At 39.0% G+C, this 23,960-nt stretch overlaps 1 protein-coding gene across 2 annotated transcripts in view; it reads right to left on the bottom strand.

Annotated features, from left to right (window-relative positions):
* The window catches only part of LOC124622732 (UDP-glucosyltransferase 2-like), a 139,291-nt gene that overhangs the window by 20,516 nt on the left and 94,815 nt on the right, over nt 1-23,960 (bottom strand). For both annotated transcript variants that reach the window (XM_047148525.1, XM_047148532.1), the window contains one exon: nt 19,423-19,882. In XM_047148525.1, coding sequence (XP_047004481.1) covers nt 19,423-19,882 — 460 coding nt within the window. The remainder of the gene's footprint in view (nt 1-19,422; nt 19,883-23,960) is intronic.

Here is a 23,960-nt window from a genome sequence, read left to right as displayed (position 1 = left end):
GGTTTCCTATTTCTGATGAAGTTAACTTCATGTCTAATCAAGTTCATTACACACAACCTGACTCTTTAAGCTCTGAATTTTCTGCCATTTTTTATGAGTTTGAGTTGTACCAATAATTTCAAAGGCCACATCATCATGAAACATTTGGTCAGACCCCATTTCTTTCAGGCTCACCCGGTGCCAATGATGCTCCGTGACCAAGTCGAGCTGGAGCTTGACCACCTCATGGCCCCCTGGATCACCCAACCAATTACATCTAGTGAATGGGTTACCCCCCTTAGTCATTGTCAAGAAGCCATTAGGATGGTTATACCCCCTTGCCTCACCATGTCAAACTCTTTGCTAAGCTTGTTGGTGGTCAGTATTTTTCCAATATCAACCTCTCTGATGCATATTTTCAGCTTCCCGTTGATGCTAACTCTCAACAGCTCTTGGTTGAAATACCCCTTTTGGCTAGAATCAATATTTTTGGTTACCATTTTGCATGACCAGTGCCCCAGTGAGTTTCAATGGTTTCTCAAACAACTCACGAGGTCTGTGCCTGGCTGTGCCAACTATCTTGATGATATTGTAGTCTCTGGCTCCTCCACTGCTGAACATCTCAACAACTTATGAATGCTCCTTTCAGTGTTACAGGCCACATGGTTAAAATGCAATTTCGAAAAGCGCTGCTTCTTGCAGCCTTCTATTGTTTATCTTGGGTTTGAGATCTCTAGTGCTGGTATCAAGCTCCTTTGTCAGAATGTATCTGCCATCGTGCCTCTTCCACATCCTGATTTAAGGTAAGATTGCTTATTATCATCAGTTTTTTTTCCAGAGGTGGCATCAGTTGCACAACAGTTACATACCTTGCTGCATAAAGGCATGTCTTTGCACCGGTTGCTGGCATGTGAAATGGTATTTTCCAAACTGAAGTCCATGTTACAATCTGTACCTTGCCTCATAACCTTCCAACAGTGACTCATTGATATTACAGTCATAGGATGCTATGTTTTTGCATTTTGTGAAGTGCAAAATTTTACATTTTGAACTTTTAGAGCAATTTGCCAGTCTCTGCACCAAGTTGAAATCTTATCAAGATCTGGCTGAATATATATGTAGCTTCTCTCAGATAGTACTTCATTATAGATAACTGCATCACCAGCAAAAAGCCTGATTTTACTATTAATATTGTCGGCAAGGTCATTAATATATGACACAAACAACAAAGGTCCCAACACACTTCCCTTGGGCACACCCAAAGTTATTTCTAGATCTGATGATGACTCTCCATCCAGGATAACATTCTGTGTCCTCCCTACCAAAAAGTCTTCAATTCAGTCACAAATTTCAACTGTTACCCCATATAATCATACTTTTCACAATAAGCATCAGTGCAGAAATGAGTCAAGTGCTTTTGGAAAGCAATAAACGGTGCATCTACCATTAAAACACCCCATGGGGCCATTTTTCTGGGGGTGGTAGGCAATTTTCATGATACTAGTGTCAACTGAATTGGTTTCACACTATTGGAGATCATTACACATGATGTTACATGTACAAAATTATGCCTTTGATCAGAAGCATTAGCAGTCAGTACTGCCTTGGTGGCAGCATAGTGGATCAGTTACTTAGTGTGAAATACTATCAGTTTATTTCCATTTATTTGACTTGGTAAACCTACCTGAGAAGTCAGCTCCAATCTGGTAAAATCAAGGACATGGAAGAGGAATTGGTACCAGATGTTTTGGAGGTAGCTGATGCATATGCTTCCGTCACTGTCTTTCCCGACAGTGACTTACATTATGTCTGGCAGATAAGAAGAGACCTGGTCAATGATACCTATTTTTATTCTATGGAGAGTCCTTGGAAATCCCATATTACCTGATTTCAGAGTGTCATAAAAATAGTTCAGTATGGATGGATGCAAATTAGCTGTGATTCTGAGTGACAATTTCCACCCCATTGAGTCATAATTCCTTTTATACAATGTTCCAGTATTAACCTGAATTCTCCTTTGGCACCTTCTTCCTTCTCTAGAGTCCCTATTGTCTTCAGTAGTGGCAGGCATTGTATTTGTTTAACTGCAGCATTCTTAGTGCTGCAGTGACTGGGATATAATCAGTGCTATAATGTTCTTCAAATAGATTCCACTAAAGACAGCCAACATCATTGTACTTGTGTCTATTTTCATATATTACTGTTGTGTTGTATTCTTCAAGCTTCGGTGTCCATCTTACCAATCACCCAGCTGGATCCCTCATGCTTATAAGCCAGCATAAAAAATGGTGGTTAGTGATGACAATGGTGTATAAATAGTATTGTAACTTATGATTACTCAAAAAGCTGCAAGGCACTCATCCTCACTTTTCTCGAACTTGAAGAGTACGCCCTTTCAGTGCCTTCTTGCATTTGTATTAGACTTGAAACTATTATGAAACTACTAGCATCATTGTTATGTTCTGTATTGGCGCTCTCATCAAAAAGTGCCAGGACGGGTGAAGATTTCAGATCATCCTTAAGAATACATTAACAGCATTGTTTCTCCTCCAATAAACTTTGGCATCTCTCTGCAGCAGATCTTGTAATGGCTACGCCTTCCAACTGAAATCCTTTATGAAGTGCCTGTAGTAGGAATTCATTACAAGGAAGCCTTGCATGTCACTAATGTGTCACGAAGTTGGAAAACCTGTTGTTGCTCATACTTCTTCCGGGTCAGGACAAAGTAGCACTGCTGGTAGCTGAGTGGTCAGCGCAATAGAATGTCAATCCTAAGGGCCCGGGTTCGATTCCTGGCTGTGTTGGTGATTTTCTCCACTCAGGGACTGGGTGTTGTGTTGTCCTAATCATCATCATTTCATCCCCATCGACACACAAGTCACCAAAGTGGCATCAAATCAAAAGACTTGCGCCCAGCGAACGGTCTACCCGACGGGAGGCCCTAGTCACATGGCATTTATTTAGGACAAAGTAGACTTGTGTAAATTAGGTGCCCCAAGACTTTTTTCCTTGGCATTTGCATCACTGACACACATCATCACAGCTGTCAAATTGTTTAGATGCTTTTCAAATGTCTTCTAGAAAACAACAATATCATCTGGATAATAAAGATAGTTTGCTCAGTTATGATGTTAAATCAAGTTGACTACCAGGGCTGAACCATTTGACTAACCATAGAGGTCACAGGTGCTGTGAAAGCAGTTTTTTCTTAGTTAATCTCCTCTACTTCAGTGTTCCAGTATCCCATTTGCATACCAGTAGTGTAGAAGTATTTTTCTCCCTTCAGACAATTCAAGGTGTGAATGACATTCACCAGCTGCATCTTCTTCACTTCTTTCTAAAGTATCCAATGTTCAGCTGGAGTGCTGGTTGGTTGGTGAGATGATCATCAGTGTTGATACAATGCTTTACATTATGTCATCTCATCTGTATTGTCTCTACTCAAGACTTGAATGCATTTTAGTATTGATGCAGAGTGGCCAACACTTGCCATTGTAGTTTCATGTTCAAGCAAGGAATTATTGGTGTGTAGATAGTTCATTCCTTCATTGTGTGTTTGGTAATGGTAGAATGATTCTCCATTGATGGCTTTGAGCTGACCTTCCTGGGCTAGTTCTGCTGTTCTTGCACACATATCCTTAGGAATAAATTGTGACTGTTCATGATAGTTGGTGGCCCAAAACTCTAGTTGTCCTCTTGTGAGAGTTATGATTGTCACTGGCATACAAGTTTCTTTTATGAGACTGAATATCATTTTGTACTTGACCAGAGCTTCACAGTTACATTGTTGTTGTTGTTGTGGTCTTCAGTCCTGAGACTGGTTTGATGCAGCTCTCCATGCTACTCTATCCTGTGCAAGCTTCTTCATCTCCCAGTACCTACTGCAACCTACATCCTTCTGAATGTGCTTGGTGTATTCATCTCTTGGTCTCCCTCTATGATTTTTACCCTCCACGCTGCCCTCCAATATAAAATTGGTGATCCCTTGATGCCTCAGAACATGTACTACCAACCGATCCCTTTTTCTAGTCAAGTTGTGCCACAAACTTATCTTCTCACCAATCCTATTCAACACCTCCTCATTAGTTATGTGATCTACCCATCTAATCTTCAGCATTCTTCTGTAGAACCACATTTCGAAAGCTTCTATTCTCTTCTTGTCTAAACTATTTATCGTCCAAGTTTCACTTCCATACATGGCTACACTCCATACAAATACTTTCAGAAAAGACTTCCTGACACTTAAATCTATACTCGATGTTAACAAATTTCTCTTCTTCAGAAATGCTTTCCTTCCCATTGCCAGTCTACATTTTATATCCTCTCTACTTCGACCATCATCAGTTATTTTGCTCCCCAAATAGCAAAACTCCTTTACTACTTTAAGTGTCTCATTTCCTAATCTAATTCCCTCAGCATCACCTGACTTAATTCGACTACATTCCATTATCCTTGTTTTGCTTTTGTTGATGTCCATCTTATATCCTCCTTTCAAGACACTATCCATTCCATTCAACTGCTCTTCCAAGTCCTTTGCTGTCTCTGACAGAATTACATTGTCATCGGCGAACCTCAAAGTTTTTATTTCTTCTCCATGGATTTTAATACCTACACCAATTTTTTCTTTTGTTTCCTTCACTGCTTGCTCAATATACAGATTGAATAACATCGGGGAGAGGCTACAACCCTCTCTCACTCCCTTACCAACCACTGCTTCCCTTTCATGCTCCTCAACTCTTATAGCTGCCATCTAGTTTCTATACAAATTGTAAATAGCCTTTTGCTCACTAAATTTTACCCCTGCCACCTTCAGAATTTGAAAGAGAGTATTCCAGTCAACATTGTCAAAAGCTTTCTCTAAGTCTACAAATGCGAGAAACGTAGGTTTGCGTTTCCTTAATCGAGCTTCTAAGATAAGCTGTAGGCTCAGTATTGCCTCACGTGTTCCAATATATCTACGGAATCCAAACTGATCTTCCCCGAGGTCGGCTTCTACTAGTTTTTCCTTTCGTCTGTAAAGAATTCGTGTTAGCATTTTGCAGCCATGACTTATTAAACTGATAGTTCGGTAATTTTCACATCTGTCAACACCTGCTTTCTTTGGGATTGGAATTATTATATTCTTCTTGAAGTCTGAGGGTATTTCGCCTGTCTCATACATCTTGCTCACTAGATGGCAGAATTTTGTCAGGACTGGCTCTCCCAAGGCCGTCAGTAGTTCTAATGGAATGTTGCCTACTCCCAGGGCCTTTGTTTCAACTTAGGTCTTTCAGTGCTCTGTCAAACTCTTCACGCAATATCATATCTCCCATTTCATCTTCATCTACATCCTCTTCCATTTCCATAAGTTCATCGCCCTTGTATAGACCCTCTATATACTCCTTCCACCTTTCTGCTTTCCCCTCTTTGCTTAGAACTGGGTTTCCATCTGAGCTCTTGATATTCATACAAGTGGTTCTCTTTTCTCCAAAGGTCTCTTTAATTTTCCTATAGGCAGTACCTATCTTACCCCTAGTGAGATAAGCCTCTACATCCTTACATTTATCCTCTAGCCATCCCTGCTTAGCCATTTTGCATTTCCTGTTGATCTCATTTCTGAGACGTTTGTATTCCTTTTTGCCTGCTTCATTTACTGCATTTTTATATTTTCTCCTTTCATCAATTAAATTCAATATTTCTTCTGTTACCCAAGGATTTCTACTAGCCCTCGTCTTTTTACCTACTTGATCCTCGGCTGCCTTCACTACTTCATCCCTCAAAGCTACCCATTCTTCTTCTACTATATTTCTTTCCCCCATTCCTGCCATTTGTTCCCTAATGCTCTCCCTGAAACTCTCTACAAACTCTGGTTCTTTCAGTTTATCCAGGTCCCATCTCCTTAAATTCCTGCCTTTTTGCAGTTTCTTCAGTTTCAATCTACAGTTCATAACCAATAGATTGTGGTCAGAGTCCACATCTGCCCCTGGAAATGTCTTACAATTTAAAACCTGGTTCCTAAATCTCTGTCTTACCATTATATAATCTATCTGAAATCTGCCAGTATCTCCAGGCTTCTTCCATGTATACAACCTTCTTTTATGATTCTTGAACCAAGTGTTAGCAATGATTAAGTTGTGCTCTGTGCAGAAGTCTTCCAGGCGGCTTCCTCTTTCATTTCTTACCCCCAATCCATATTCACCTACTACGTTTCCTTCTCTCCCTTTTCCTACTACCGAATTCCAGTCACCCATGACTATTAAATTGTCGCCTCCCTTCACTATCTGAATAATTTCTTTTATTTCATCATACATTTCTTCAATTTCTTCGTCATCTGCAGAGCTAGTTGGTATATAAACTTGTACTACTGTAGTAGGTGTGGGCTTCGTGTCTATCTTGGCCACAATAATGCGTTCACTATGCTGTTTGTAGTAGCTTACCCGCATTCCTATTTTTTTATTCATTATTGAACCTACTCCTGCATTACCCCTATTTGACTTTGTATTTATAACCCTGTATTCACTTGACCAAAAGTCTTGTTCCTCGTGCCACTGAACTTCACTAATCCCCACTATATCTAACTTTAACCTATCCATTTCCCTTTTTAAATTTTCTAACCTACCTGTCCGATTAAGAGATCTGACATTCCACGCTCCGATCTGTAGAATGCCAGTTTTCTTTCTCCTGATAACAACATCCTCTTGAGTAGTCCCCGCCCGGAGATCCGAATGGGGGACTATTTTACCTCCGGAATATTTTACCCAAGAGGACGCCATCATCATTAACCATACAGTAAAGCTGCATGCCCTCGGGAAAAAATACGGCTGTAGTTTCCCCTTGCTTTCAACCGTTCGCAGTACCAGCACAGCATGGCCGCTTTGGTTAGTGTACAAGGCCAGATCAGTCAATCATCCAGACTGTTGCCCCTGCAACTACTGAAAAGGCTGCTGCCCCTCTTCAAGAACCACGCATTTGTCTGGCCTCTCAACAGATACCCCTCCGTTGTGGTTGCACCTACGGTACAGCTATCTGTATCGCTGAGGCACGCAAGCCTCCCCACCAACGGCAAGCTCCATGGTTAATGGGGGGAGGGGGGGAGTTACATTACCGTATTTACTCGAATCTAAGCTGCAGTTTTTTTCCGGTTTTTGTAATCCAAAAAACCGCCTGCAGCTTAGAATCGAGTGCAAAGCAAGCGGAAGTTCTGAAAAATGTTGGTAGGTGCCGCCACAATGAACTGCCGTCTAATATATGTAGCGCTACACAGGCATGGTTTGTAGGCACAAAGATAAATACAGGCGCCAAAACCTCTTCGTCAGTAAATAAATTTAAAAAAAGAAGGTGGAAGACGAGCTTTTTTTTCTCCGCCTCGAGTTTTGACAACTGCATCTTCACACATAATCCAACGAAGTAAATACAACTCCGTATTGTTCATCTTCGAATGTAGCAGAATTTCAATGTACTACGAAAATCCGACTGGCAAGACCGTTTGGGATGTTTGTCAATATGGCCAACTCTACATTCCGAAATTTTTCCTACCTGTGACAAGAGATGGTTGCTAATAGGAACTTGTATTAATTGTGAATCACATGCAGTATTCTCTTCACCATAAGAATAATACGAATATAATCATTTTGCCATGTTTTCTTTCGTGTTTGCTGCTATCTCATTTAAATCCTGCCTGCCTATTTAAACTACGAAACTAGAGTGAGACAACAGCAAACGCGGAAGAATATACGTATCGTGTCATGTTTATATTCGTATTAAGTGATACAGTCAGAAGTGAAGCAAGGCAGCTGACTAGATTTTCAAATCTAAGATGACTCTAATTTCTGTGCAGAATTTGATGTACTAAAGAAGCAGCCACAAAGATTTTCAAACGGAGAAAAATTTTCGCCTAACTCTTGTTCAGAACATGTTCTATCATACGCAGTCTATTATTTGGTTCTTGTTGATCATTATCAAAGAAAGCAGCAGTGTAAGTAACAACAAATAGCAGTCTCATGCCATTGTTTCGCTAATGAGATGATTCCTCTCTCTTTTTTTTCATTGTTAGCGGCAGTAGCGCGCACAAAAGCAAGCCATGCCGCGAGCAGCGACAGACCGTAAACATGCATTATCAGAATGCGACAAACAATGCATGACACAGTACAGTAATGCATTATCAGCTTAGAGTGACGTAAACACCTACAAGAAAGAAAGATTAGATTAGATTAGATTAGATTTACTTTCATTCCAATTGATCCGTAGTGAGGAGGTCCTCCAGGATGTGGAACATGTCAGAAAAACAACAATACATGACAAATATTTAAACTAAAACAAATAAGCTAATGTACCATGATCGTCATTTTTTAATGAACACTAAGAGTCATTTTACAAATACTATTGCACTGAATTTAAAATAAAAAAGTTTATTTATTTATAAGGTAAGAAACATGTAATACAACTACTGTAACACTTATTTACAATGAACACATTACTGCACTGAAATGGTGCAGAAGTTAGATTATACTTACACACACACACACACACACACACACACACACACACACACACAAATTTTCAGTGAACACATTACTGCACTGAAATTGTGCAGAAGATATGTTGTACTTATATACAAATCAGTTGGTTTTCCTCAGAAATTCATCAATGGAGTAGAAGGAGTTGGCCACCAATAAATCCTTTAGGCTTCTCTTAAACTGAATTTCATTGGTTGTTAAGCTTTTTATGGCTGCTGGCAAGTTATTGAAAATGTGTGTTCCTGAATAATGCACACCTTTTTGTACAAGACTAAGTGACTTTAAATCCTTGTGAAGATTATTCTTATTTCTAGTATTGATTCCATGAATTGAGCTATTGGTTTGAAAAAGTGATATATTTTTAATGACAAATTTCATTAAGGAATAAATATATTGGGAAGCTGTAGTTAGTATCCCTAGTTCCCTAAACAGGCTTCTGCAGGATGTTCTGGAGTTCACACCACATATAATTCTTACTGCACGTTTTTGTGCCCGGAAAACTTTAGCTTGGCTTGATGAATTACCCCAGAAAATAATCCCATATGACATTATGGAATGAAAGTAAGCATAGTATGCCAGCTTTTTCATTTTTATATCCCCTATGTCTGACAAAATTCGCATTGCAAACAGAGATTTGTTAAGACGCTTCAGCAGTTCTGTGGTGTGCTCCTCCCAGTTGAATTTATTATCAAGCTGTAATCCCAAGAATTTAACACCGTTCACTTCTTCTATCTTCTTGTCATCATATGTTAGACATATACTCTTGGGACACCCCTTACAAGTTCTGAACTGCATGTAGTGTGTTTTTTCAAAGTTTAGTGACAAAGAATTGGCTAGGAACCAGTGATTAATGTCTACAAATATTTTATTGGCTGATCTTTCTAAGACTACACTTGATTTGCTATTTATTGCAATGTTTGTATCATCAGCAAACAAAACAAACTTGGCATCTGGTAATGTTACTGATGAAAGGTCATTGATATACACAAGAAAAAGTAAGGGCCCCAAAATGGAACCTTGTGGGACCCCACATGTAATTAGTTCCCAGTTGGATGATGCCTGATAGCTTGATACATGTCTCTTTCCTAATAACACCCTTTGTTTCCTGCCAGAGATATAAGATTTGAACCATTTTGCAGCATTTCCTGTTACACTATAATATTCTAGTTTACTTAAAAGGATATTGTGATTTACACAGTCAAATGCCTTTGACAGATCACAAAATATACCAGTTGCCTGCAATTTTTTGTCTAATGAATTAAGTACATTTTCACTGTAAGTGTAGATAGCCTTCTCAATATCAGAACCTTTTAGAAATCCAAACTGTGACTTTGACAGTATGTTATTTGAGATAAGATGGTTATAAAGACGACTGTACATTACTTTTTCGAAAATTTTTGAGAATGCTGGCAACAGTGAAATTGGACGGAAATTTGATGCTATTTCTTTATCTCCCTTCTTAAACAGTGGCTTAACTTCAGCATATTTCAGCCATTCGGGAAATATTCCACTGATAAACGACTGGTTACACAGATAGCTTAATATGTTACTTAGCTCAGAATCACATTCTTTAATTAACTTTGTTGATATTTCATCATACCCACTAGATGTTTTTGATTTTAAAGATTTTATGATGGACATTATTTCTGTTGGGGTAGTGAGGGTCAAATTCATATTATGGAAGTTACTTGAAATGTCTGGTCTAAGGTAATCCATAGCAGCATCTACCGAACCTGACAACCCCATCTTTTCAGTAACAGTTATAAAATGTTTGTTAAAAAGTTCTGCAACACTATACACATCTGTCACCAATGCATCATTTACTCTTAATGCTATTTGTTCCTCTTCATGTCTGGTTCTACCGGTCTCCTCCTTCACTATATCCCATATTGTCTTTATTTTGTTATCTGATATGACTATCTTTTCCTTGTAATATATTTGCTTTGACATCCGTATTACAGTCTTTAATATTTTGCAGTATTTCTTATAATGTGCTATAGCATCAACATTGGAAATGTTTCGGATTGACAGATACAGTTTTCTTTTTGTTTTACAAGATACCCCTATTCCTCGAGTAATCCATGGCTTCTTTGTAGACTTTGCTCTAACCTTGGTAAGTTTTGGGGGAAAGCAGTGTTCAAATAAGGTAAGCACTTTATTAGCAAAAATGTTATATTTTTCATTCATGCCATGAGCACTGTAAACATCAGTCCAGTGAATGTCTCTGAGGAGTGTCCTAAAATAATCAATTTTTGGCTTACTGATTACCCTCTTGAGCTCAGATTTAACAGATTTTGTATCTTGTTCAGTATTAACATTTAACAGAAGGAACTGCATGTCATGGTCTGAGAGGCCATTGACTATTGGTTTTGTAATATAATTTTGTTCATTTGACTTTTCTATAAAGATATTATCAATGGCTGTTTGTGAGCAAGTGGTTATCCTAGTGGGGAACTTTACTGTGGGAATTAAGTTGAATGATAGTGTTACTAACTCAAATAGGTTCTTATTGGGAGAGTCTTTAAGGAAATCTACATTGAAAACGGCACTTATCAGATCGAAGCAAAATAAGCAATAGATTCAAACCAGACGAAGCACATGAAAAAGGAAGGGTACCCGTATAAATACGGACGGAGCACATGACGCATAGCAATGGCTACCTGGTAAAACTTAACTGCTAAGCTTATGACTCGAACCAAACTACTACAGCTGTATCATCATTCATTCAACCTAAATTGTGTCTCATATTACAATGGACCAACTTTGATTCGATTTGGAGGTGCGGCCTAAAACTTTTCTCTCCCCTTGAATTTAGAGTCTCAAATTTTAGGTGCGGCTTAGATTCGGGAATTTTTTTTTCCTTTTGTGTCGAGTCACATTTTTCGGGTGCGGCTTAGATTCGAGTGCGGCTTAGATTCGAGTAAATACGGTAAGTGGTTGGTATATTGACTAGAAATCTTTTTGTTGATGAAGTTACTCCAATCTGATATGGATATCAAACACTTGGGCAGTATCTCTGAATAAGTATATTATAGGAAACTTTAAACTTTGCTGGTGCTCTGCCAGTGAATATGATGTTACCCTGTTCTTCACCAATGAAAGAAACTACATGATCATTTGATTTAATATATCCAATCATTATTAATTTCAAATATATATATTGGCTGATTGAATTAAGTTGCAATTCATTAATTATAATTTTACATTATGTTACACAAATCACATTGCTATAGATTATGTGGATGGGAGTATCTAAGATGTGGAAAGGAGTCAGTGATGTACATTTTATTTAACTACAATGAAGCGAAATGACTTAGAGTTATACAATATTATGACAATGCTAACATGAATCATGTAATAATGAAGTACATTCATTCCAAGTGTTACTGTAAAAGTACTCTTCAGGCCAACAGATAGAGTTGCCCAATACCAATTTCCTCAACTCACTCTTCAACTGCTTTACGTTACACATAAAACAATCTGCTCTGGCAGTTGCTCAATACATGTACACACTCAGGCAACTGCTTTCTAATGTTAAATCCTACAAGTCTTATAGAGATGGTTTTTGTGAAAGTATTAGTGTTTTCAATGTTATATATATATGAATATTAATAATCTTTGGAAGTTGTCTCTCACAGGGCATAATAGTTTTGTCCTTTGGTTGTTTGTAATGGCTGTCTCTAATGCAAAGGTTGTTTTTGTTATTTACTGATGACATTGTGGTATTGTGATACTTTTGTGGTTTTCCAAAAAAATGTTTCATTTCAAAACAGCATTTGGTGTTTTGTCAACATGGTAGCAGATATGTTTGGTTGATTAAATATTCACAAAATGCAACAGTTGTAGCTGATTTCCATGATAACTTGACGTTGTAGCAGTGTTAAAGATAAGACAATGGCCAAAGAAAGACAGCAAATTGAAAAACTCACTGGCGAAGAAAATTGGAGGACTTAAGCCAGAAGAAGATGGGCCAAATTACAAATCCAATCTTGCTAAATGAACCAATGCTAATGCAAAAGCAAGGAATGTCTAATACCACCACTTGACACCAAGTCTTTCCGTTGTCGGAGAATGCAAGACTGCTAAAGAGGTTTGTGTGCTACATAAAATTTATGATGTTCAGTCAGTTGAAAACATTGATGTGCCTCAAACAAATTTCATAATATTGTGTGGCAAGCATGTGGTGATATATAAGGCCATTTAGCCACATTTGACAAATATAAACTCAACTTTCATTGTTAGACTAGGTGATTGACAATGGTGACATCTGTGCACGATATTTGCAAACTTTACCCAAAGAGTTCAACCATCTATATTATGTCGCATGATTTACCTGCTGAATGGAAGACATGGAATAAGTTACAAAAATGTTGTTTGAATTAGGAACTGAGAAATAACAGACTGTGATGACAAAAGTGTTGCTATGGCAATTATGTCGATAATGAAGATTAACAAACAGCAATCAAGACACAAACAATCCTAGTCTGAAGCTGATACATTATAAAAGAAACGGAGACAGAAGATGCTTTTCATGTGGTAGTGTAAGAAAGGTTTGGTTTGTTTCAAGGGTAAGAAAAAAGGCCATTGGTCAAATGCATGTACTACCATAGACAAAAGAGAAGACTTGTGCTATGTTGTCAAAAAATGTAACATCAGCAGAACATTCAGAAAGTTGTAGTTGCACGGATAGGCCTACCTCAAAAACTGAGAAAAAAGTTTTCATGATGGGATGCAACTATTTTTCTGTAGATGCAAATTCACTGGACTGTGATGAATGGTACATTGAAAGCTGGCAGATATATAGGGTTGGAAAATGCTGTAATTCAATTACTCCTAACTAGGGCTGTGTCATTTCCTCTAAGAGGGCCAGTAAGGCTCTAGAAAATGTCAGATAGATGAAAATTTCATTATGTGTGTGGGTTGCTTTGATGGGTGTTTGTCGAAAAATCTGTGCTGAGGCGAAATTTGTGAATGAAGAGGTGTTACTGCTTGGGGCAAATGGTGTCTAGGCTTGATAACACAGACTTAAAAGTATGATGTATTTAATGCAGATATAGTTAGATCATTTCTCTAACTCATATCAGACAAGTCTTACACTATACAAACTGAATCTGATGTATTTAATGCAGTTATAGTTAGATCATTTCTCTAACTCATATCAGACAAGTCTTACATTACACAAACTGAATCTTTCCATGATGGGTAGCTCAACAAGGACAGTTGATATGAGAGAGAAACTGAAGTTGCTTGTCATTGTTTGATTCAATAGCATGCAAAATAGCAAGATGAGTACTGTAATAAAAATGGTTCTGATGAGATTAATGTATTAATGGATCTTGAGTCATATGAAATGACTGATACCATATTGAAAACATAAAAACCAAAAATCCACTAATACATAGCTATGTAAAAATGTTTAAATGATAGCTTTTATAAACACTTAATCTAATTACAATGATGATTATGGACTTCTCAGAGAAGATAAGTTATATTTTATTTATTAAACATATGTTCCACAGAGAATTTTGCATAAACAGACTGATAGGTGATAGTAATTTCCTTGCTTTATGTTGTCAGAGGTAAATTTTTGTTTTTTTGTTCGGTGAGTTGGTTGTACGACTTTGTTGTGTGTTTTATTGATCCGTATTGCAAAGCAAAATGACTGAAAATATACATGTTATTTACCAAAAAGTCCACTAGTGTTTACATTATTTCATTGAAGCAACCCAATCACGCTCTAGATGATCATAAAAAGTTCAACGAAAGAAAGGAAACTGATATCGAGTCATCAACTCACAACAAAGAAGAGCAACAAAAAATGAGTATTATTAATGAAACTAGTTATTTAACGTCAACCATTGCTATCTCTCACCGCAGTGTGTCACTATCTCAGTGTTGCAGGTGCTGTGAAAATGTGACCAGCTGCCCAAATTAGTTACTTCAAAAATCAATGAATCAGCTTTGGGCAACAAGAGGGTGATGATGACCAGAGTACCAAAAGCTCAGAGATGAGCCTGGATGACAAGAACACCATTTGTGTCATGGCTGAATGCATTTGATCACAAATGATCAAAGAAAACTGCAAGATTGTGCCTCTTGTATTCGTCTGCAATTCTTACCTGAAATATGTTTCACTGCAAAACACTGAAGTTTTTAAGACTCCTAGCAGGTGTTGCAGGCTACTAGTGAATGGATGTGCCCAGTTAGCCAAAGAACAGTGGAACTTTATAAATACAATACAACAAACAAGTCCAATGTAAAACAACTTCAGAATAACACAACTAGAAGATTGTTCTGATCTGATATAAGTATGACACAAGACACAGTAACAGTTCTTTTGAAGGTATGAGGCATTGTATCATGTCAAAATTAATTTTGAACAGTTTTATGTCATTATGTAAATAATGTGGTCATTTCAATCTATTATGAAAGCAGCAAAATGTTATGAAGCAGACAAAGGGTGTAAAAATGCTTTATTTCTTGTAACTCAAGTCAGTGTGTGTGTATATGTTCTAGAAAAACCAGTATTGTTACTGTTTGTACAACTGTTCACCCAGAAGTGGCAAAGACCATCTATGCGGTGGTCGCTGAAAGCAGCAATATGAGCCAGAGATAATCCTGGGTGAGCTGGCCACTATACAATGAAATGACAGCCAAAAAAATTATATATTGATGGTAGCACCCTACATTGTCTAGATTTCTGATTTCTGATGAGGTCCAGTTTTGGTACTTGTGATAGTTTGTTGCAAACACCAAAGTATTTGGGTGTTGCAAATGGTTTGGAGATTTTGGAATAAGCACACTCTAAAGTAGTTGGGTGTTAGCTGTTTGTGTACATTGTATATTGTGGAGTGTTTAGTAATTAAGCATTGTTTTCAAGTTTTTCTTGATTGGAGGATCAAGTACAGGAACAAACGGGCTGAAAGTGAATTGTGATTACCAGTGTACATATTCATTGTTAATGATGCAGATATAGAGGTTTCCTTGCCCTAGCTGAACCATTTGAAGACAGACAATCCAACTGCTGCAATTATTCTAGTAATGCATGACAAGTCACATTCAATTAGATTTGTAATTGGTAAATGAGATGCCAACACCTGACGCTGTTTGAGTTTTTGAAAATATGAGTTTAAGTTAAGCTTGAAAGTGGTGGCAGTGTGCAGTTTTCCATATTCTCCATAATGTTATAGTGCTGGAAAGCTTATTTACCAATTCAATCAGGTACCTGAGTGCTGATTGTTTTCAGAATTGCTCATGCAGTATTTCAAATAACCTGTTAACACATGAGAGGTCAGATTGAGATCTATTGCGTCTCTCCACGAATTATTAGCAATTTATTGCATCTATATTTTTTTTTTTTTCTCAACTTTCTCTCATACGGGTTTGGGTTGATACAGTGCAGCATATCACTTGTACTAACGACATTACTGAGTTAAGTGTCCTGGTTTGTCCTAATCGGCTATCACTGCGACAGCCAGGAAATGTTCCTACATGGATGCTGTCCTTGGCTGTTGGACTTCAGATGACTCAGCAATATGAACATCGTATGTGAGTCTGTAGGCTCTGAATGGTGGGCCATGGATGTGGCCAGTGTAAAGCCCAGAGCGTATCTTGTGCCCAGCAAATGAGACTCCAACTGAAGGGCTGCTTACATGGTTGGCATGAACCCCAGAAAACTGTGAACTCTGAAATCCCAACCTTGACTATCTGAGGAGAGGCCAGGTGGTATATCATAAAGCAGTTTCATGAAAAACTATTGCAAAAGCTTTGTGATTGCATGTGACCTGTAGAAGTGAGATAGTACCTATGATATCAGCACAGCATATGTCGAAATTAGCACCAACTGGTACCGCTGTGGCTGGTGGTGGTGTGGCCTCCCATGATTGCATTGCTGGCATACTGGAAAGGTGGAAACCTGCAGTATAGCACTGTCTGGTTGTTGGCCAGGATGTAAGTGGCAGATGAGGTACAGCATCTTTCTTTTCTATGCAGGAGATGGTAGAGCCATCTTCCTGTGTAGTTGATGGCTGTGACATAGCCAACAGCTGAGGATATCACATCCCATCTTCTCCAAGAGAGAATGTCACAGATATCATGGGGAAGAAGCACCTCCTGAAGAAAAAAGGCATCCCAGAGTGAGATGACAGATCAAGTAATCATGCCAGCAGTGGTGGAAGTTTGGATCTGGAAATGGTGGTTGTCTATTGAGAAAGCACAACTGGGCCACCCAAGGCAGCATGGCCTGGTGCGGTCATACTTGCAGCAAAACTTTCAACACCAGAGAACATAATTTTCAAGGAAGTCCAGCTGGAGTGGAAGGCCCTCGAGGTTGCAGAAGACAACCACAACCAGATATATCTGGGGTAGTGACAAGGCCAAGATAGCACAGGGTGATGTCCTGCAGAAGCATGATGTGTACTTTGAAGTCACCAGTCCAAGAAGAAAGTGAGAGCAGGGGTTAGTGTGACTCACACTCAGAAGAAGAGAGCTACTCAGAAGAAGAGAGTTTAAGAGAGGAAGGAGGGCACCAAGGATGTTGACTGAGCATTGCTGACGGGCAGAAAGGAAGGTTTAGCCAAGGGGGACCTATCTACAGTGGCCAAGCTGTGGTACACTGATCTGATGGCAAGAAATAACTAACTTGTAATTCACACAAAGCACTGTGCCATACAGAAAAATGCAGTAATAAAGAATTTGAAAGCAAAGGATATGCTATGACTATGGCAACAAATAACCAGTTAGTGATAACATCTACTATTCAATTTCCATAGAGCATAAGAAAGACTAACACACAGTGTCAAGTAAGCCCCTGGAAACAACAACAACGACTGTTTGATTTTGGGACAGGAATAAACTGAAGACACCACACAGAGAGCACACATACAAAGCATGTGGAGGAAGAGAGGCTACACTGATTGAGCACAAACTGAGTGGAGACAGAATACCAGAACCAAAAATTCTCATTGCCTATTGATGAGACTAGAATGCTGCTGAAAAGTTGTACCCTTGTCACCAACTTGCTTTGTACCCATCAAATGAAGCTCTGATTGAGGGACCACTTGTGCAGTCCGCATTAAGCCCAGAGAACCATGAACAGTGAAGTCCCAATGTCAACTGCATGGAGAGCAACGAAATGGTGTCCTATAAATCTGTCTAGTGAAAGAATACTGGGGAAACATGGCAGTGTCATGTGAATTGTGGAGGTGAGATAGTGCTGAAAATAGCTGTGCCACATATGGTGAACATGGCACCATCTGGTATCATCATGGCTGCTGGCAGTGTGATCTCCTGCAGTAGCATTTATGGTGTACTGGAAAGATGACATACTGTGGAACACCATTGTGTGGCTGGTGGCTGGGCCATAGGTGACAGTCAAGATACAATAGAAATTGTTTTCCCTACTTCAAATACAACCAATGAACTGCAGTCCATGGATTACAGGATTATAAAAGTGACCAAAGAGACTTATTGCAAATTCCCTTTTCAGTGGTACATGCAAAACAAAACATTAATTGCCAGAATCTATGAATCCACTGAATCTCAGATGTAGCAAATTTTATTTCAGCTGTGTGGAATTCTGTATAATCTCAAGTTATTGAAAATTGTATCCATAAGACTAAAACTTATGAGGTGAGTTTACAAGACTCTTGAAATTTCTGGGGAAATATTTTAAACATTTTCGTAGCATATATGAGAGACTTGACAGTTTTTTTGTCATCAACATGAAGAGGGGCAGGTGTAAATGTTAATGGTTCTGATGATGAAGGCAGGCTCACAGGCAGTCTATGAAGAATCTGGTGATGTCCACTATCAAGACTTTGTTTCAGTCAGTAATAACATACATTTCAGATGTTGGACATAGATGAGATACTAGAAAATGTTGCAGAAGCTACCAGCGTTAAAAATGAAGTAGAGATGGAATGTTAATCAGAGTCTATTCTACAGAACATCAGGTCTTGGGCACAATTAACATGATTCACAGCTACATCTTTGCAGGAAATGTTGAATCACCTGCTGATATTAGCCATACCCTTAATCACATAGAAAACTCTGTGCTTATACACCAGTACATCCTGGAGCAACACACAAGTTTTTTAAAAATGTGTAAAGTTGCTCATTGGTGCAAGCATGGTAGCTCAGTGTGGTTGGGCAGGGGCATGGGCAACCTACGTGACAAAAACCTGAGTGAAGAGCTCATCAATAGAATTTGAGAGATGTCATGTGACATCCACAGAGAACCACTGACAACATAATGATGAAGAAACAAATCGATAGAAAGCAGACAAATAGAATAAGCATGCCAGACTACAGATCTGAATGTCTTGGGGTCAACCTCCAGTCAGTCCTAGGATTTTTATCTGCCCCATATCAACTCTTTCACCTCTGTCAGTGTTAATGTGTAGTCTGGAATCCGTGTTAAACTGTAGATCTCCCTGTAACTGGCTGGAGTCAATTAAAGGGTCAGAGGAAGCTGACATCATCTCACATCCATCAGGACCATGCCTAGAAAACTACTCTGATGTTCAAACCACCCTTTGCCTTGATGATAGATCTGCTTCTTTTGTTCATATGCTCTCAAAAGCCAGTTTGTATTTTATTGCTGAATTAATTAAATTTTGATTAAAATAGTGCATATATATCTTTTTACATTATCTGTTATCTCATTAGGTAGCTGCACATTTGTATTACATCTCAGGAAGCAACCAATATGGCACTTCCTGCTTAGGATGTTTTCCGGTTTAATTTGCAGTTAACCTGTGGGCCCTTGAAGAGTGCCTTAAGAACAGTTCACAGTGCAGCTGTATTTCAGGTAATTAAACACAGTCATATGCAATATATTAACACACTAAGCACTTTGGCTGTGACATTGAATGTAAACAAAATTATGGAGACTGTGCTACAAGGTACATGTTAGAGAGGACAGTGGAGAGAAAAGTCTGGTGATTACCTTTGGCAGGGGCTTGCGCTCCTTCTGGATGTGTAAGCCCGTGAGTTCTATGATGGTGGGCAGGTACGGCCGTGGGTAGTTGACACTAAAGTGATTATTCACCAGCATCAGACTGTAATTTCGTTCTGTCTCAGCAACAGGAGGTGGCGCGTCACCAAAGTACTTCCTGAGAATTTGCTCCTGTGGTGCCAGCACACGATCCTCAAACAGATACCCATAGATGACATTTCCCAGTGTGTTGGCCAGGCGTTGGATGAAGTTCATATGGTCTGGGAAGTCAGCAGCTAATGAAGGTGAGAAGGAAGGGATGTCAGGATTGCCCATGGCAGCAAACCCACTGGGCAGCATTCCCAGAGACACAAAGCCCACCAGGGGTGGAGAGCCCACAACATGGTAGAGCCCAAAGTATGCCTGGAACATGGATGCCTCCAGCACGAATAGATCAAACTGCTGCCCAGACCTGCAACATATGAAACCTGCTTAGCTTCCTGCAAATAAAACTCATTTGACACATGTGGCAGACATTGAAATGAAAGGTTTCATTCTCACTCAATGAGAAGCCTCGAAGTATTCTCATCAAGATATGAATGGCACCATAAAGAAAGCTTGCACTTAATCATGGAAGGCATGGTGAAGTGTTCTGCACCCAAAAAATTACATATATTTCATACTGTTAGTTCCAAACTTACCATAGAAACAAATATTTGTGTTTCACATCATAAACCATCCAGAGGAAGAGTTAATTTTGAATTAAGAGGTGCAGTGGAATCAGGAAAGAATGAAGATTAGTTCCTTATGCTTCTTGAGCATCAAAATCATTGGAAGGAACTTACAGCTGTGAGCTTTGGTCGGGAACCCTCTAGTATTCACCTAATGTGTCTAAAGGGATCCATAGAAAACATAATCTAAATTCGGCTCCTTTTGAATATGTGTCCCATGTTTTAGGCACTGTGACTTCTCACTTGATTGGAATAGTAAAGAGGAAAGTTTCAGGCCAGATGGTTAGAGTATGTACTCATGAGCAATTGAAATAGGGATAACTTCTGTACTTTGGGTACCAGTATTAGTTCCCTCCTTTACTGTTCTAGTGAACGAATGTCATGGGAAGAATGTCTGTTGGTATGCCACTGTAGGAGCTCAATTTTGCCTTCATGAGATATATGTAGGAGAGGAATTGTCTTGGTTGATGTTTCTAGGATTTCACACTATCAAAATTTTAATAGTAAACTACAGAGCTTGGGTCACAATTAAAGCTACTGTTATGTCTGAACATTTGTGCCCATTAAAAACAACAGGCTGTGTCCTGTTTACTAGGAACTGCTCAGTACCATCCCAAAACTCATCTGCTATTCAATATGGCCATATACTGTTCATCAGGCAAACTGCATAACTGTACTGAACACTTTCCAGAACCCAAGAAACATGACATCAGTTTGGACACCAATATGTAATAACTTGTGGGTGTTGTGAATGCACAGAGTTGAGGTGCACAAGAACTTTGTTCACAGAACCCTTGTGAAACCTGCAGAGGTCATTTATAGTCTCCAGGTCTCCAGAAAGATAAGGATGTTCCAAAATTCTAGCACAGGCTGGCATCAGTGATATAAGCCTAGAGTGTGCATCTATTTGTGACCCTTCTTGAAAATAGGACAGACATATCAGAGTATACGCTTTTTGTTGCAGTATTATTGAAAGTAAACTATTGATATAAAATACATTTACAGATAATTACCCATCATATTGGAAACAATATGACAATCTTCACTAAGCATGACTGAAAGCTTTGGATGAAAGCAATCAGTGTAACTGATCAAAAGTATCTGGACACCCACAAAAACATACGTTTTTCATATTAGTTGCATTGTGCTGTGACCTACTGCCAGGCAATCCATGTCAGATACATGAATAGTCGTTAGACATAGTGAGAGAGCGGAATGGGGTGCTCCACAGAAGTCACGAACTTCAAACTTGGTCAGGTGATTGGGTGTCACTTGTGTCATATGTCTGTAAGCGAGATTTCCACACTCCTAAACATCACCAGGTCCACTGTTTCCAATGTGATAGTGAAGGTAAAACATGAAGGGACACATACAGCACAAAATTGTACAGGCTGGCCCCACTTGTTGACTGACAGAGACCGCTGACAGCTGAAGAGGGTCGTAATGTGTAATAGGAAGACATCTATCCAGATCATCTCACAGGAATTCCAAACTGCATAAGCATCCACTGCAAGTACTATGACAGTTAGGTGGGATGGGATAAAACTTGGATTTAATGGTCAATAGCTGCTCATAAGCCACACATCACATAGGTAAATGCCAAACAATGCCTTGCTTGGTGAAGGAGCGTAGACATTGGATGACTGAACAGTGGAAAAATGTTGTGAAGAGTGATGAATCATGGTACACAATGTGGCGTTCCAATGGCAGGGTGTGGGTATGGCAAATGCCCAGTAAATTCCATCTGCCAGCATGTGTAGTGCTAACACTAAATTTGGAGGTGGTGGTGTTATGGTGTCGTCATGTTTTTCAATCTGCAGCTTGTAGTCTCGCGGTCACATTCTCGCTTCCTAAGCACGCAGTCCCGGGTTTGATTCCCGGTGGGGTCAGGGATTTTCACCTACCTCGAGATGACGGGGTTTTTGTGTTGTCCTCATCATTTCATCATCATTCATGACAGTGGTGAGATGGACTGAGCAATGGTTGGGAATTTGTACGGATGCTAATAACCACGCAGTTGAGCACCTCTCAAACCAAACATCATCATCATCATCATCATCATCATCATCATTGTGTTTTTCATGGAGGGGGTCTGCACCCCTTGTTGTTTTTTGTGGTACTATCACAGAACAGGCCTACACTTATGTTTCAAGCACCTTCTTGCTTCCACTGTTAAAGAGCAATTCGGCGATGATGATTGCGTCTTTCAACATGATCAAGCACTTGTCCGTAATGCACAGCCTGTGGGGGAGTGGTTACACAACAATAACATTCCTGTAATGAACTAGCCTGCACAGAGTCCTGACCTGAATCCTATACAACACCTTTGGGATGTTTTGGAAAACCTACTTCGTGCCAGGCCTCACTGAATGACATTGATACCTCTCCTCAATGCAGCACTCCATGAAGAATGGGCTACCATTCCTCAAGAAATCTTCCAGCACTGGATTGAATGTATACCTACAAGAGTGGAAGCTGTTGTCAAGGCTAAGGGTGGGCCAATACCATATGGAATTCCAGCATTACCGATAGAGGGCATCCTGAACTTGTAAGTTATTTTCAGCCAGGTGTCAGGATACTTTTTATCACATAGTGTAGATGCAGTGTTTCTCAATCCATGAAAAGCATTTGACGCAGTATCACATCTACACTAATTATCAAAAGTATGATTGTATGGGGTCTCAAGCAAAATTTGTGAATGCATTGAGGATTATTTGGTAGGGAGGATGCAGAAAGTTATTTTGGATGGAAAATCGTTGACATATGTAGAAGTAACTGTGCATTGGGACCCTTGCTGTTCATATTACATATTAATAACCTCACAAACAATATTAATAATAACCCTGGACTTTTTTCAGATGATGCAGTTATCTGTAATGAAGTACTGTGTGAAAGAAGCTACATAAAATTTCAGCGGGATCTTGATAAATTTCAAAGTGATGCAGTGGTTGAGAACTCATATTAAACGTTCAGAAATGAGACTTTTGGACTTCACAAAACAAAAAATATAATATCCTATGATCATAGTATCGATGAGTCACAGACTGAATCAGTCAACTCGTACAAATACATGGGTGTAACACTTTGTAAGGAAATGAAATAGAATGACCACATAGTCTCAACTATATGTAAATCAGATGGCATTCTCAGTTCAGTTGAATAATACTAAAAAAATGCAATCAGTCTACAAAAGAGATTGCTCACAAGACATTTGCATGGCACATCATAGAATATTAGGAGACCCTTACTGAATAGGACTAACAGGCGATATTGAATATCTATGTGGGAGTGTGCCAGAAAGGTACTGAAGAAACTGAACTGGCAGACTCCTGAAGACAGATGTAAACAGTCCCAAGAAAGCCCACTTACAAACAGTTTTTGATGTTACTGAGCAACAGTCATACAATAATTTATAAATGAACACATGACCATTTGACTGTATTATTGTTTATTTCATTACTACCCAGGTTTCAGCCTTTTATGCCATTTTCAACTTATTGATTTTACATCATTATCACATATTGCAGAACATCAAGCTCAAAATTGCTCATAAGCCAATAATTTTCTTGATTTATGGTCAATTTTGAGCTTGATGTCCTACTTACAAAGTTTCATGAACCAGCTTTAAATGACAACTCTAGGAATATACCACAACCATCTACATACTGCTCCTGTAAGTGTCGTGAGGATAATATTTGATTAATGTACAGAAGCATTTAAACACTCAGTCTTCCTGCATTCAGTATGTGAATGGGTCAGGAAAAACCATGTAGCAACACACACACCATGTGTGTGTGTTTGTGTGTGTGTGTGTGTGTG

This window comes from Schistocerca americana, chromosome 1, assembly GCF_021461395.2.
Source record: "Schistocerca americana isolate TAMUIC-IGC-003095 chromosome 1, iqSchAmer2.1, whole genome shotgun sequence".
NCBI classification, from domain to species: Eukaryota; Metazoa; Arthropoda; class Insecta; order Orthoptera; family Acrididae; genus Schistocerca; species Schistocerca americana.
Note: the sequence above shows the minus strand (reverse complement) of the source record. Positions and strands in the feature narration are given on the sequence as shown.